The sequence below is a fragment of the Pristis pectinata genome, chromosome 1 (genome assembly GCF_009764475.1).
Source record: "Pristis pectinata isolate sPriPec2 chromosome 1, sPriPec2.1.pri, whole genome shotgun sequence".
Taxonomy (NCBI): domain Eukaryota; kingdom Metazoa; phylum Chordata; class Chondrichthyes; order Rhinopristiformes; family Pristidae; genus Pristis; species Pristis pectinata.
In genome coordinates this window covers 8208478-8225371 of record NC_067405.1, presented here as the reverse complement: position 1 = coordinate 8225371, position 16894 = coordinate 8208478, and the positions used below count along the sequence as shown (strand labels likewise).

The 16894-nt window shown below is 42.9% G+C and overlaps 1 protein-coding gene across 1 annotated transcript; it reads right to left on the bottom strand.

Annotated features, from left to right (window-relative positions):
* Positions 1-3050: 3050 nt before the first annotated feature.
* On the bottom strand, positions 3051-16085 carry rpl39 (ribosomal protein L39). The gene is made up of 3 exons (XM_052027238.1): positions 15959-16085; positions 15641-15744; positions 3051-3252 (listed from the first exon to the last, which is right to left on the bottom strand). The coding sequence occupies exons 1-3, from the start codon at positions 15959-15961 to the stop codon at positions 3204-3206; spliced, it is 156 nt and encodes a 51-aa protein (XP_051883198.1). The 5' UTR covers positions 15962-16085; the 3' UTR covers positions 3051-3203.
* Positions 16086-16894: the final 809 nt, after the last annotated feature.

Genomic DNA, 16894 nt, shown 5'->3' with positions numbered 1-16894 from the left:
ACCCAGGTTCAATTCTGGCTGCTGTCTGTAAGCAGATTGTATGTTCTCCCTGTGTCTGCGTGGGTTTCCTCTGGGAGCTCCAGTTTCCTCCCACATTCCAAAAAGACATACGGGTTAGGAAGTGGGCATGCTATGTTGATGCTGGAAGCTTGGTGACACTTGCAGGCTGGCCCAGAACACTCTATGCAAAGATGCATTTCACTGTGTTTCAGTAAAGATCTTATAAATGCATATTCTAAATCCACATACTCTAAATACCTGGAAGACATTGCTAAATGCAATTAGTATTGCGCCATCGTTGGCCTTGTGGAAACAATATCTTTTTTTCTTTAGTTCTCAAGTCCCTGAAGAAAATTAAAATTGGTACTTCATAATAGGATTTGAATTCCTTAACTAGAAATACCTGATTTTGATAAAACACCAAATCTGAATTAAAAATTTAAAAATTAAAACCCCATCCACATTAAGAACTCAATTTTTAAAAAATTTTATTTACAGCATAGTAACAGGCCCTTCCGGCCCAACGAGTCCACGCCGCCCATTTTAAACCCCCAAATTAACCTACCCGTACATCTTTGTAATGTGGGAGGAAACCCACGCAGACACACGGGGAGAACGTACAAACTCCTTACAGACAGCGATGGGAATCGAACCCCGATCGCTGGCGCCTTAATAGCGTCGTGCTGCTATGCTACTGTGCTTACAAAGGGAATGGTTTAAACTGGCATATCACTGCTGGTAAATTGAGACATAAATTCCTGAAGTTACATTTTATGTGACTTGATTCTTCCATTTATTTTGCAAGACTCTGGTTAAAGAAATCTGAAACTGATGCTATCATCGCACTATTATCAACTTGAATCCCTGGGGAAAGTGTTGAAACTGAATGTTGAGGGGGTCTTTAACAGCGGTCTGAGATGCCTCCCTCCAGTAAAACTTGAGCAATAAGCATAGTGCTCAATCTTGAATTGGGACATTCCAATCGATTCCTGAAAGTGGCCAAGCAAGTCAAGGTGGTAAAGAATGTATGGCATACTTGCCTTCATTGGTCAGGGCATTTGAGTATGCATTTAGAAGTATTTTCAATAGTGAGAGTTGCAAACAAGTCAGGAAATCATGTTGCAGCTGTATAAAACTTTGGTAAGGCAGTACTTGCAGCATTGTATACCGTTCTGGTCACCCCCATTACAGGAAGGAAGTGGATGCTTTGGAAAGGGAGCAGAAGTTTGAGGATGCTGCCTGGATTGGAGGGTATGAGCTAATAAGGAGGTTGGACAAACAGGTTACTTTCTCTGGAGATTCAGAAGCTGAAGGGAGAGCTGATAGAAGTTTATAAAATTATGGGAGGCATAGACAGACACATCTTTTTCCCAGGGTTGAAATGTCTGATACTAGAGGGCATGTATTTAAGGTCGGGGGGGGGGGGGGTGGAATTCAAAGGAGGTGTGCAGGATAAGTTTTTTTTAGTGGTAGGTGTCTGGAATGAGCTGTCAGGGGCAGTGGTGGAAGCAGACATGGCAGTGACATTTAAGAGGGGCTTATGGATCATGTGCAGGCAGAAGAAATTGGTGTTTTGGATCCTCATGCCAAATTAAATGGAGTAACCAGGTACAGCTAGATCAAGGTCTGTACAGTGGAATGCATTTGAAGAACCTTATCATTTAGAAATAAACTGGGGTTTCTAAATATGGAATGTAGGGGGTGTCAAGGGTAGTAAACACAAAAAAAGGGGAAGTTTTAATGGAGCACAATGCTGCAAAAAACTGAAGTACATAGAAAATAAGGTGAAATTAGGAATGCAAACAATGTTGGGGAAAAAGACACCTGGCTAGGAAAAATCCAAAGATTTAAAATACAGGGGAAAATGTAGGATATTACCACCAAAAAAAATCCAAGTGTGAAGGTAGATCGGGCACGATTTTAAATGCATACTTCAATCAGTGGCCAATGAAGATATTAATGTGTTGGAAATATTTGGCAGGTCAAAAAACATCAATGGATAGTATACGTCCAGGTCAGTGACCTTCCTCAGATTGTTAACATATTCTCTCCCCAGTTGCTGCATATTTCCTGCTCTCTCCCTCGTCACCTGCAGATTTTCGGTTTTTCGATCAACATGGAAAGGTGTGGAATGCTAGATAAAAGTGGTCAGGAAATAAGGATTCTGTTCTGGGTCCTTTGCCTTCTCTGGTATAATCAATGATTTAGACTCAAGTATGACTAAGGCTGCATATGATTTAAAAAAAAGCACAAGACCTTTCTTCACAAAGAAAGCAAAGGAGGGAATTATAGATGAGTTGGCTTAACATGTCATTGGGAAAATGTTAGAAGCTATTACTAAAGACGTGCAGTTGTGGAGGGCAGACAAGGGAAATACAAAATGGTCGGATATTGATCAAAGTTGACAAACCTCCTTAACATTGACAAATTTGGCTGAGAAGGCAGTCCTGACATACCTCCCTGCTCTTGAAATTCAAAAGCAGCAACCAGGCCACAGATTACAATCTACAATTCTGGGCACATACTTAGTAGAAGGCTCAAGAATTTAATGACATTGACAGGGCTGGGAACAGTTTAATTATGAGAAGATTCAGTAGGTTGGATTTATTTTCTTTGTAAAGGGCTGAGAAAAGTTTTAATTCATATGTACAGTATAAAATTGAGAGGCCTGGTTAAGGGAAATGGCTGCTTTCTGGTAACTCTAGCAGAAACTAACAGGGTGGAAAGAGGTAAATGGGATGAAGGAATTACCTGCCTAAAAAGGCACTGGAATTAAAAGCTCTCTCATTTAAAATATACCTGGATGCACACTGGATATGTTGTGACCCACAGGACTACAGATCGTGTGGTACCATAATGGTAACACATTTTCCACAGATACTGCCTCATCTGCTAAGATTTCCAACATCTGCAGTACTTTGGCTGAACATCAGTCTCACAGCTTCTGTACCAAATGTTACAAGTCCAGGGTGGATTTCCAACCGAGCACCAACAGAGACCAAAGCACCTGAAGAAATACATCATCTAAGAATTCACACATTCAGCTGCCAAACATTTTAATAATTTTATTTTTCTACAATAGAAAAAAAACAAAATTTTGTCCCTGCAGTGGATAAATCCGATCTTCAATGCCATTCCCCCACTTGGTAGAAGATAAAAATTGGGAGTTACAGCTGATGTTGTGCCAATGGTAGTGAATCTTTTTACAAGCCCAGTTTGGTCCTTCGCCAGTGTCTCCTCTTGGAGTTGTACCTGTAAGAAAAAGAAACAGCAGGGAGTGAGCCCCTCTGCATTTTACATCTTTCCAATTTCCATGACAAGCAGAATAACTGGGGAATTTAACTATTTGTAGGTGACTAGATGCATGTGCAAGACTAGATGCAATGATGACAGAGTCAAGTAGTTCAGCGACTGATCTGTAGCTGTTATAAAGTCTGATCTTCCAATGGGATGGTAAGACAGAATACAACATACAGACAGCGGTTGATCTCAGCAGGATTAATGACAGCACAACACTGAACGAGGCACTGTAATTGCAGACCTGCTTTTACAGGACATTGAGGGAAAGGTTGGATTAATTTAGCTGACAGACTTGCTTGTAGACTAGTTGTTGTCCTTTCCAAACCAAAGTAAAAATTACAAAATATTATTTGATTTTTTCCATGCAAAACTGGACAGCTTAGTGTAGTGGAGGAACCATGGTATGAATATTAAACCAGAATAGGAGTTTGAATCTCACCCAAGCAAATACGGATTTTTCCCATGTGGTCAGTTCTAGAGAAAATGAACAGAACTGTCACGAAAAGATGACCAGTTCCCTCCTAGGAAAAAAATATGCTGTCTGGGCCAAATCTGACTCCAGCCTCACACCAACCTTTAATGACCTCAACAGGTCATGGTTACCTCAAAAAGCACAACACAAAAGCCAATCAGCAGCATATGTAGAGCACCCACTGTAACTGGAGACATCAGAGACGACAGATACTGGAATCTGGAGCAACAATCTGCTAGAGGAACTCAGCAGATTAGGCAGCATCTGTTTTGGTGGGTGGGTGGGGGAATTGTTGATGGTTTGGATCCAAATCCTGTGTCAAGTCTGAGAGTAGTAGAGGGAGAATAGCCAGTATGAAGAGATGGAATGGTGAGACAGGAGCCCAAGGTGGACTGAGGAGGGGTGAAGGTAAGATAAGATTTCTTATTAGTCACATGTACATCGAAACACACAGTGAAATGCATCTTTTTGTGTAGTGTTCTGGGAGCAGTCCGCAAGTGTCGCCACGCTTCCAGCGCCAACATAGAATGCCCATAACTTCCTAACCTGTACGTCTTTGGAATGTGGGAGGAAACCGGAGCACCCGGAGGAAACCCACGCAGACACGGGGAGAACGTACAAACTCCTTACAGACAGACGTGCAGGTCAAGCCAGGGAACGGGCAAGGGGGGATTGGGAGACATTTGCATGATAGATTGAGGCAGACAAAGCGGGGGTGGGGGGGAATGAAGGTGGTGACAGCTGCTGGAGAGTGATTACCAGGAACACAAAGGCTACCAGTCAGTGGCTTGCTACAACTACCCACCCAACTTGCAGTTTCTCAAGACCGACAAAGCCCTGCATCAGATGTGAAACGATCCTCCAGGTTTCCCTCTACTGCTCATGCACCACTGTGCCTGCTTCCTCAATTTGTCCGGCCTTCCTACTCATCCAACAGCACGTTTGAGATGACTAACACCAGGATTCCACCCCTGGCCCTCTATACATGTTGCTAGTGTCCAAGTAAATGACAGAACTTAAGAATACTGCCAGGCTATGAATCTGAAATAAACAGAAAAGACTGGAAATACTCAAGTCAGGAAACAAGGGCAGAGGGAAAGACTGTTTCAATGCAGTGACATTTGAAAGGCCATCAACTCAAACCAATTTCTAGGAAACTCATGCTGAACTTTCAGACTTTTATTCCCTGTTAAGTGACTAGAAGTGCAGGACTCCCACATGAATTCATAAGCTCCAACCTCACTGACTGAACTCCAGAGATTTCCAGCAGCACAGCATGAACCGGCAGAACTCACCATGGAGACCGCCTGAGCAAGCCCATTCCAGTCACGTGAACAAGGAGAAACCATTACGAAGAAGTGAATAAGGCAAATTACATTTCTGAAACATTTCCAGTTTAAGTTTAGCTTAAATGTTCCCGAATGTGAGGAACATTCAGAAGCAAGGTCCTCAACAGATATCACTGACCCTTACCTTGTCTACTTCATTCCCCAATTTCCCCACAAGCCACTTCATTAGCGAACGTACTCAACCCTCCAAGGTGGAGAATTCCAAAGATTTATAGAAGTAAAATCCTTACTAATTGATCCCTTATATTGAGCATAGGCTTGGATATGAACATTAGCAGTAGCCTGCTTGTTGATCTGAGCTTGGCCTCAACCCCACTCTCCAGCTTGTTCCTCACTTCGTCACAAACCAAAGATCTGCCTAGCTCAGTGGCTCAGCCTTCATAGCTCTCTAGGGTAGAGAATCCCAATATTCACAATCGAGTTAAGAAATTCCTCCTCTTCCAAAGCTATGCCTTCTGGTTTTAGGATTCCCCACAAGGGGAAATAGCCTCTCAGCAACAGTGTTGTTCAGCTCCATCAAAAACTTGTCTTTTAAAAGATCATCTCTCTTCATGCCACTTGCTCAATTGTTCTTTATGAGATAATGCCTTCATTCTAGGAACAAAGCCAGTGAACCTTCTCAGAGTTGCCTCCAATGCAAGTATCTCTCTCCAAGTTCGGAGACAAAACTACGTGCTGTACTGCCAGCATGGTTTCACCAACATCTTATAAAATTTCTTCAGAACTTCCCAACCGTTAGAGCCCTTGCAACAAAGACCAACACCGCATTCCTATTTACGATGCTAACTTTGTGCAAGGACACACAGATTCCCCCAAATCACTGGATTCTGTAGCAGCTCTCCATTTGAACAAACTACTCGTCTGTTTTCCCTACAAACTACATAACCTCACATTACCGCACATTATACCCCATCTGCTAAATTTCTGCCCATGTGTTGCTCCTTTGGTCACCTGGAATTTATGCTACAATACAAGCAAAGTCATCACCTAAATCACTAATACAGATTGTAGTCTACACTGCCAACATGAAAATGACCTCGTTACCCCCTCATGTCTTCCTCTATGCATGCCATTAAATTCAATGCCAGGAAATCTTAAGTTGTGTGGTAGCCTCTTGTGGCAACTTAGCAAATCCCTCAGCAGATCCAAGTACATGAGTATTGGTTTCCCAATTCACCCTGCTTGTTATATCTTCAGAGAACACAAATAAATCTGTCAAAACACTACTTCCCTCTACTATCATTATGCAGAGTCAACATGGTTGAGATTTTCTAAATGTCCTGTTAATGGATTCCAGCGTTTTCCCAACGGCTGATATCCTGCTACATTTCCCCACTTTGTCTCCTGGCTTTGATGAACAGTGGTATTACATCTGCAGATTTCCAATCCACTGGGACATTTTGAGAACCTAGGGAATTCTGGAAGATGAAAACCAATGCATCCACTATGACCCTAGAAAGTGGGCCATTAGGTTGCCTTGTACTTTTTTTTCCAGCGATAATGACTTAATCCAACGATAATGATAATGACCCATCCCATGGGCAGCATGGTAGTGTAGTGGTTAGCGTGACGCTATTACAGCGCCAGTGATCGGGGTTCGATTCCCGTCGCTGTCTGTAAGGAGCTTGTACGTCCTCCCGTGTCTGCGTGGGTTTCCTCCGGGTGCTCCGGTTTCCTCCCACATTCCGAAGACGAACAGGTAGGTTAATTTGGGTTTAAAATGGGTGGCATGGACTTGTTGGGCCGATAGGGCCTGTTACCATGCTGTAAATAAAATTTAAACCTTTGTAGAACTGCCTTCCTTTTTGTACACTTGTAAAAGCTCTTACTGTTTTTATACTTCCTGCTTGACTCTCAATTTATTTTCTCTCGTTTAACAGGGCCATCCTCTACTAATATCCCTAATTTTCTGGCCTGCCACCAACCTTCACAACTATGTCATTTGTGAATTTGATACCATCCTTAATCACCTTTGGTTAGCCACAGATGAAACGTGCTTCCTGATGTCTTCTCAATGGAATACATTTTTGTTTAGTGCCAGAGGTAATTCCTTCAAAGTCTGCCATTGTTAATCTACCATCCTCATTTCTCATCTATTTCCCCAGCAGACTTTCTGCTTCGTAACTGCTTTTATCTACAGGTTAAAACTAGCTCCAGATCCCACTTTCTCATTATCAAATGGAATGCCAAGTTCTATCATGTTACGATTATTTTTCCAGACAATCCTTTAATATAATTAATCCCATCTCATTACACACAACCAAAATCTCAAACAGGAAAAAAAGGTACTTGGAACAATATAGTTTTAAGGAACTATCCCAACCACACATGATGAACTTGTTCTCAAGACTATCTTTGCTAATTTGAAGCAAAACACACAAAATGCAGGAGGAACTCAGCAGGTCAGGCAGCATCTATGGAGGGAAATGAACAGTCAATGTTTTGGGTCAAGACCCTTCATCAGGACTGGAAAGGAAGAGGTCCGAAGCCAGAATAAAAAGGTGGGGGGAGGGGGGAGAAGGACAAGCTGGCAGGTGATAGATGTGTCCAGGTTAGAGGGGGAAGGTAGGTGGGTGGGTGATGAAAGGGAACGATGCAAGAAGCTGAGAGGTGATGGGGCCACGGGAATGAGGAAAAACAGAAGGGGGAGGGGAGGGGAATATGAATTTGCCAATGTAAGCTGTCTAATACATACTGCAGCAGCAGCTCACAAGCTCCCATTATTTATTGATACAGCTTGTTGAAAAGCTTATGAGTTATCACTAGTTTATCTCAACAACTAAATCATCTCCCTTTCTTGCTGCCCATCCTTCCTAAAAAATCAAATACCTTGAATATTCAGTTACTAGCCCTGATAATCTTCCAAATGTGTCACTATAATGGCTACCAAATCACACCCAATCTCTATCGGTGCCAACGATTCATCTTTATTGTTGTGAATGCTGTATATATTTAAGTGAAAAGAGCCTTTAAGTTCAAAGTTTTTCTTACTCTAACCCATCTTGCCGGCACACTGATTACTATTACCCAAACCACTACCCTTAATGGTCATCTTGTCTTCAACTTTCAAAATACCCTCCCTCCTAAACATCAGAGTTCCAGTCTCTCTGCCAGAGAAAATTGAATCTATCCCATCAATTAGAATAAAAACAAGAAATAGCTGCTCTGCCATTCAATGATGTCCTGCACTATCCCCACATGGCTTAACTGATGGATTTTTAGATATGAACAATCTGTGTCCCCAACACTCAGTGAATGAGCCCCTACCGCCCTTTTTAACTACAGAAATCAACTATTCATCATCTTCTAGACGAAGAAGTTTATTCTCTTCAGTCCAAAAGCCAATCACTTGTGACCCGTGGCTCTAGACACCCCAGCCGAAGAAAACGTCATCTCTGCAACTACCCAGGTTCCTTAAACTGTTTACCTTCCCTCCCAAAGCCTCTCTGCATCCTCCTCACAACCCAGGTTAGCACTCAGCAAACTTGGGATAAGGAATCATATATAATGTATACACAATTGTAGACTGAACCACTGGGGCCCAGCAATGATCGCAACAGCACCCAGCAAATCACAGCCTGCCCATTTAGTGAATCTAGAATTCAAGTCATACAGTTCAGAAACTGGCCCTTCAGCCCAATGAATTTGTGGCGACCATCAACCACCCATTTACAATAATCCACACCGATCCTTTCTTTATTCTCCCAGGAAAGTGTTTGAATGCAGAGACCAGAACTGCACACTCTACTCCAAGCGCAACTCATCCAATTGCACAACTGGATCATGACTTCTTCACCCTTGTGTAAAGCTCCATTCCAGTCTCAAAACACAAAATCCTCAGCCGATGCTTCATTGGTCTTTCATATCAGATCTTAAATCAACACAGATGTTTCTCCCCACACAGAGTGAAAAGGTAACACAGTACAATTAGAGATATAGCAAGCAAGTTGTTCCTTGTTTGCTGGACCAAAGTGTTCCTCGTTTGCTGGACCAAAGTGTTCCTCAATCAACTTCTCCAGAAACATTACCTGGGCATTGCTTTAAGTGAAAATCCCTTAATTTAACTGCCTGCCACGATGCCTATAGGACCACAATGACAGCCAAACACTTTTAACGTACTCCAAGGATGTAAATAGTGCTGTCATTCAGTTTTGTTTTACATCAAAAGGTTCAAACAGAACTGCAGCAATGAAAGAGAACCACCCAAAAAGGTGAACAAGTTGCACATCATCTGTGGAAAGAAACAATTAATATTTTCTGGTATGCAACCTTTCAGAATGGGGGGTGGGGTGGGGGGGGGAAGAAAGACCAAGAGAAACGCAAGTAGGTTCTCCCCATTCTGACAAAGGGTCACAGACCTGAAACATTGACCATTTCTCTTTGAACAGATGCTGCCTGACCTGCTGAGTTTCTTTTCAGCATTTTCTCATTTTGTTGGAGTAAGAAGCTGGACTCTCAGTGCAAGAAGTGGGAACCAGATAAAGAGGTGAGTATCAGGACCTAGTTCTTTTTTCAGGTATTTCCAGGCAGAATCAGAGGCACACAGCTGTGAATTGTTAGGTGATAATTGAATGAGAAATTTGCCAATGGGAAACAACCAATAAAAATAAGTTAGGGTCAAGTAGAGCAACCATTGTTGGAGAGATCCAGCATTAGAGTGGGGAGCTGAGACTTTGGCAAGAAGAAGCCAAGTTTCTTTATGTCTATTAGTGCCTAGCTAAAGTGGTGATAATGGACCCAGGGTCAGTGGTATGTTCTTCCTGCCTGATGTGGGAGACCTCCTGATAGCTACATCTGTGGGAGGTACATCCAACTGTAGCTCCTTGCAGACCACATTAGAGAACTGGAGCTGCAGCTAGATGAGCTTTGACTCATATGGGTGTAGCTACCTCCCTCTAGCATTGATCTATCACCCCCCATTCTCCCAAGTTGCAGGAGATAGGTAGCTGGGTGACTGTCCGGAGAGGGGAAAAGAATAGGCAGGTAGTGTGGAGTACCCCTCTGGCTGTTCCCCTCAATAACAGGTATACTGCTTTGGATGCTATTTGGGGGGTGGGGGGTGGGGGGTGGGGGGTGGGGAGGGAGGGAAACAAAAGCTGTAGTGATTAGGTCACTGGCACTGATTCTGACTCTGTGGCTCAGAAGGGAAGGGGGCAGAGCAGTAGTGATAGAGGACTCTATAGTTGGGGGAGTAGACAGGAGATTCTGTGGATGTGAAACAGACTCCCAGATGGTATGTTGCCTCCTGGGTGCCAGGGTCTGGGACATCTCGGATCGCTTCCATAACATTCTAAAGGGGGAGGGTGAGCAGCTAGAAGTTGTGGTACACATTGGTACCAACGACTTGGGTAGGAAGCTGAAAAGCAGGACCTCAAGGGTAGTAATCTCTGGATTGCTGCCTGTGCCATGCACCAGTGAGGGTAAGAACAGGTTGATTTGACAGATGAATATGTGGCTGAGAAAGTGGCCCAGAGGACAGTGTTTCAGATTTGTGCATCATTGGGCTCTCTTCTGTGGAAGGTACGACCTGTACAAAAGGGACAGGTTACAGCTGAACTAGAGGGGGACCAATATCCTTGCGGGCAGGTTTGCTAGAGCTGTTGCAGAAGGTTTAAACTAGTTTGGCAGGGGGATGGGAAACTGAGTGATAGGTCAGAGGATGGGGCAGTTAGTGTACAGGTTGATACAGCATGTAGCGACTGAGAAAGGATAGGCAGTTGATGAAGCAAAATTGCAGTCAGTTGGATGGGCTGAAGTGTGTTTATTTTAATGCAAGAAATCTCAAGAACAAGGATGATGAACTAAGAGCATGTATCAGTACATGGAACTACAATGCTGTGGCCATTAGAGTCTTGGCTGTCACGAGGGCAGGAATAGTTACTGGATGTTCTGGGATTTAGATCCTTCAAAAGGGACAAAGAGGGATCTAAGAGGTGGGGGAGCGGCTAATCAGGGAAAGTATCGGTCTACTGAGTCAGCGTGGATGGAAATCGGGAACAGAAAGTAATCTACAGACTACAGACCACCCTGCCCCACTAGCAGCAGAGACACTGAGGAGCAGATCGGGAGGCAGATTTTGGAGAGGTGCAAAAATAGCAGGGTTGTCGTCATGGGTGATTTCAACTTCCCTAATATTGATTGGCACCTCCTTAGTGCAAAAGGTTTGGATGAGGCAGGACTTGTTAGGTATGTCCAGGAAGGATACACATGTAGACAGGTCGACTAGAGAGAGGCCATTCTGGATCTGGTACTAGGCAGTGAACCTGGTCAGGTGTCAGATCTCTTGGTGGGTGAGCATTTTGGAGGCTGTGACCACAACTTCCTGACATTTCCCCTTGCCTTGGGGAGAGATAGGAGCAGATGGTATGGGAAAATATTTAATTGGGGGAGGGGGCTATTAGGCAAGAACTTGGGAGTGTAAAATGGGAGCAGATGTATTCTGGGAAATGCACGATGGAAATGTGGAGGTTGTTTAGAGATCACTTGCATGGGGTTCTGGATAGGTTTGTGCAATTGAGGAAAGAAAAGGATGGTAGGGTGAAGGAACCATGGTTGACAAGAGATGTGGAATCTCTAGTGAGGAGGAAGAAAGCTTACCTGAGGTTTTGGAAGCATGGAACAGACAGGGCTCTGTAGAGTTACAAGGTAGCCAGGAGGGAGCTTAAGAATGGACTTGGGAGAGCTAGAAGGGGGCATGAGAAGGCGTTGACAAGTAGGACCAATCAGGGATAAAAGAGGAAATGTGTGTCAGGAATAGGGGAGGTCCTTAATGACTACTTTGTATCAGTATTCCACAGGTTGATAAGCTAGAACATCTTGATGTTAAAGAGGATGTGCTGGAACTTTTGGAAAAACATTGGGATAGACAAGTCCCCAGGGCTGACGGGATACATTCCAGGATACTACGGGAAGAGATTTCTGAACCCTTGGTGATGATCTTCGTGTCCTCACTGGCCACAGTAGTACCAGACGATTGGGGGGTGGCAAATATTGTTCCTTTCTTTCAAGAAAGGGAGTAGGGATAACCCTGGGAGTTGCAGGCCAGTGAGTCTTTCTTCAGTGGTGGGCAAATTTTTGGAAAAGATTCTTGGGGACAGGATTTATGAGCATTTGGAAAAGTGCAATCTGATTAGGGATAGTCAGCCTTGCTTTGAGAGGCAGATCATGTTTCATGAACCTGACTGAATTCTTTAAGGATGTGACAAAACACATTGAGGGTAGAGCAGTGGATGTGGTGTACATCGTTTATCAGGTTCCCCATGATAGGCTCATTGAGAAGGTCAGGAAACATAGGATCCAGAGAAACTTGGCTGTGTGGATTCAGAATTGGCTTGCCCATAAAAGGCAGAATGTGGTTGTAGATGGAGCATACTCTGCCTGGAGGTCACTGATTAGTGGTGTTCTGCAGGGATCCGTTCTGGGACCCTCTGCTCTTTGTGATTTTTATAAATGACTTGGATGAGGAAGTGGAAAGGTGGGTTAGTAAGTTTGCAGATGACACGAAGGTTGGTTGTGTTATGGATAGTATAAAAGGTTGTTGAGGGTTACAACGGGACATTGACAAGATGAAAAGCTGGGCTGAGAAGTGACAGATGGTAGTTCAACATGGAAAAGTGTGAAGTGATTCACTTTGGAAGTCTAAATATGAATATACGGTTAATAGCAGAATTCTTAGCAGCGTGGAGGAATGGGGATCCTGGGGTCCAAGTCCATAGATCCCTCAAAGTTGCCGCACAAGTTGATACGGTTGTTAAGAAGGCGTATAGCATGTTGGCCTTCATTAATCGGGATACTGAGTTCAAAAGCCATGAGGTAATGTTGCAGCTCTATAAAGCCCTGGTTAGACGACACTTAGAATATTTTGTTCCATTCTGATCACCTCATCATAGGATGTGGAAGCTTTTAGAAAGGACGCTGAAGGATTTACCAGGATGCTACCTGGATCAGAAAGTGCATCTTATGAGGATAGATTGAGCAAGCTAGGGCTTTTCTCTTTGGAGCAAAGGAGAATGAGAGATGTACAAGATAAGAGGCATAGATTAAGTGGATAGCCAGAGACTTTTTCCCCAGGACAGAAATGGTTAACACAATGGTACATAATTTTAATGTGATTGTAGCAAACTACAGGGAGCTATCAGAAGTTTGTTTTAAGAGTGGTGGGTATGTGGAACACACTGCCAGGGGTGCTGGTAGAGGCAGATACATTAGGGAATTTAGGAGACTCTTAGACAACCTCAAGGATGATAAAAAAAAATGGGAGGGGTATGTGGGAGAGAATGGTTAGATTGATCTTGGAGTAGGTTACAAGGTCAGCACATTGTGGGATGAAGGGTCTGTAGTGTGCTGTAGCGTTCTATGTTTCAGATTTGCAGCTTCTGCATCTTTTAATTTAATTTTCACCTAAAAAAAAATTAACTGCTCACTTTTCCAGTTACCTCATCCAACTGTTTCCAGCATTTATATTGTCATTCATGAGTATGTTATAATTAGATCATGTGAATTTTCTCTGATGTAAATTTACCCTCTTCATCAGGGAAAGGCTAAATCAAACAATTGTGCAGGTAACATGAGAATGTTTTTCTAGAGTCTGGAGCAAAATTCAAGCTGCTGGAGGAACTCGAGTGGACCAGGCATCATCTGTAGAGGCAAAGGGACAGTCAATGTTTCGGGTCGAAACCGTGCGTCAGGACTGAGTGGAAAAGCAAATAAGGAAATGGGGGTTAGGAACTGGCAGGCAATGGATGGTTCCAGGTGAGGGATATATGGGCAGACAGAGCCCAGTGGGGAAGGGATGGGTGGAGATAGTGACAGAGGCCTGGAGGTGATATGCGGACAACAAAGGGCTGCAGATTATGGATTCAGGCATGGTAGTGTAGCGGTTAGCGTAACGCTTTACAGCGCCAGTGACCCGGGTTCAATTCCCGCCGCTGTCTGTAAGGAGTTTGTACGGTCTCCCTGTGTCTGCGTGGGTTTCCTCCGGGTGCTCCGGTTTCCTCTCACATTCCAAAGACGTACAGGTTAGGAAGTTGTGGACATGCTATGTCGGCGCTGGAAGTGTGGCGACACTTGTGGGCTGCCCCACTGTGTTTCGATGTACATGTGACTGATAAAGAAATCTCATCTTCAGCCAACAATGTTGTTAATCCCCTAACCAAACTAATCCCTTCTGCGACACAATGTTCATATCCCTCCATTCTCTGCATATTCATGCGCCTATCTAAGAGCCTCTTAAATGCCTCTATCGTATCTGCCTCCACCACCCCTGGCAGTGCATTCCAGGCACCCACCACTCTGTGTAAATCACCTGCCCTGCAGATGTCCTTTGAATTTACCCCCTCTCACCTTAAATGCATGCCCTCCATTACATGTACACATTCCCCTTGCATTTGATCTGCCAAAGTGTAACACTTTCAGACAGAGAGGTCTGATCTGTAATCAGACAGTGATGATCTCTTTACGATACAAAATAAAAGGTTGTCCCCTTGTGACGGTATAGGACTCACAACACCTGAGTAATTGATGTAATATTCAATGTCCTTTACTAAGATTGTTTAAATGTCAGGACATGTTAAGTAACTAATGTTTAGATTGTAAAGGTCGAGGTGAATTGCTCACCATCTAGACCTAAGGATGTAACTCAAGACTGTAATATCAGAGGAAATTCTCTATATCCTGAAGTACAGGAAGATGTTAATGTCTTGTTAAAATACCACATATGCTAATTAAACTGACTGTTGGTAATATTTCCTGGCTAGAATGATATATATAAACCCTTCTGTGAGTTATTGAAGGTATTCAACAACCCCACTTGAGGAACTTGAACACTCCAGCTTTACTCGCTGGAGCCGTAAGTAACCTTTAGATTATTTCGCACGTAGTTCATTAAGGATTATTGGAGAACCTATTCTAATCTTGTGTATCTTGCTTATATTTGATTATACCATTATTAGCTTGCCCATTAATAATATGGATTGAATTTCGGCAAATACTGAGTAATATAGTCTTCTTCTTATAAAGGGATATTTTTAAATAAATATAGCGAGGGAGATCTTGATTCTAGTCCGCCTATGTCTAGCAACCATAAGGTTTAACCTTGGACCCTTCTCTGACAAATTGGAGAGGGCTCTTTTAAGTCGACCACTGGCCAGTTACTACTCTAACTCGGAAGGGCAGCCATCCGCGGAGGACTAAGGTGGGTGAACTACCTTCTGTACTTATTTCTCTGGACAATTGTCTATAACAGTGTTAGACTGTTACCCAGTGATCCCGTCGCACCCTCTCTCCTTACAAACTTCCCCCCCCCCCCCAAATGCATGCCCTTTAGTATTAGACATCCCGACCCTGGGAGTAAGCTGCCAGCTCTACCCATGCCTGTGGACCTGCTCTGTGATTCATGCACAAGGCTGATCCGGTTTGCCAGCCCAGCAGCAGCACGGTGCGGTCTCCCTCCCTCTGATCCACAGCCTGATGTGACTCAAGCCTCCTCCCCGCACCGGGAGCCGCCGTCCCCGGGGCTCACCTGATCTTGTTGCCGGTTTTCATGCGGATCCACTGCGGGATGGGCCGGTTCTGCTTCATCTTCTTGGCGAGGAAGCGCTTGATGCGGAAGGTTTTGTGCGAAGGCTGTGGGGGGGGGGGGGGGGGGGGGACACACACAGAGACCGTCAGCGGTGCGGAGGGCAACCCGGGCGCACAGTCCGCTCATCGTCGGCATTTCCCCCTCAATATCGCCCCGAGAATTTACACCGGGCGTTCCCCCGCCGTCTGACGGCGGTTATCGGCGGGCTGGAGGGGGTCTGGGGGGCGGATGGCGGCGGATGGCTCCGCCTGCACTCACCATGGCCGAGGCGGCGACTCCTGCGATGGCGGAGCGGCGGCAGAGAGAGAGGGGGCGGGGCGATGACGTGAAGGCCTTCAGCTTAGTAGCCCACACAGGATGCCGCCAGAGAAAATTCCAAACACTGGGGGGACCCACTCTAGGAATCACACCAGCTCCTCAGGCATCAGCTCAACCGGCGGCACCGCCGCAGCCACCTGTTAAATTATCATCACAGGACTGTGGGTCACTGTGATAGATAATAAAAACTGTATAAAAACCAAAAATTGTAAAAATATATCAAATTATTATAAATAATATGTAAACTTATTTATTATATATTATGTTATAACATATGTAAACTTATTTATTATATATTATGTTATAACATAATATATAATATATATATTATGTTATAACATAATATATAATAACATAATGTTATATAATAAATATTTATTACATAATATAACTAATATAATATAAATATTTATTATATAACATATTACTATATTATGTTATAGATTATATATATAACTAATATAAATATTTATTATAACATTATATTACTATATATTATATTATAGATTATATATAAATTAAAAATAAAAATTATTAAATTGCTATCATATAAAAAATTACTTTATGTAATGTTATATATTATTATGATATATCATATAATATAACAATATATATTATATAATATATAATAAATACAAATATAGAATTAGATTATATATAAATAAGAAATAAAAAATATTAAATTATTATAAATACTATTATAAAATTATTTAACATAATATATATTAGCACATTATATAATATATAATATATATTATATATAACATATAATAAATACAAATATAAAATTAGATTATATATAAATAAGAAATAAAAATTATTAAATTATTATAAAATACAATTATTATTATAACCTCATGAAGCTGCTTAAAGTGT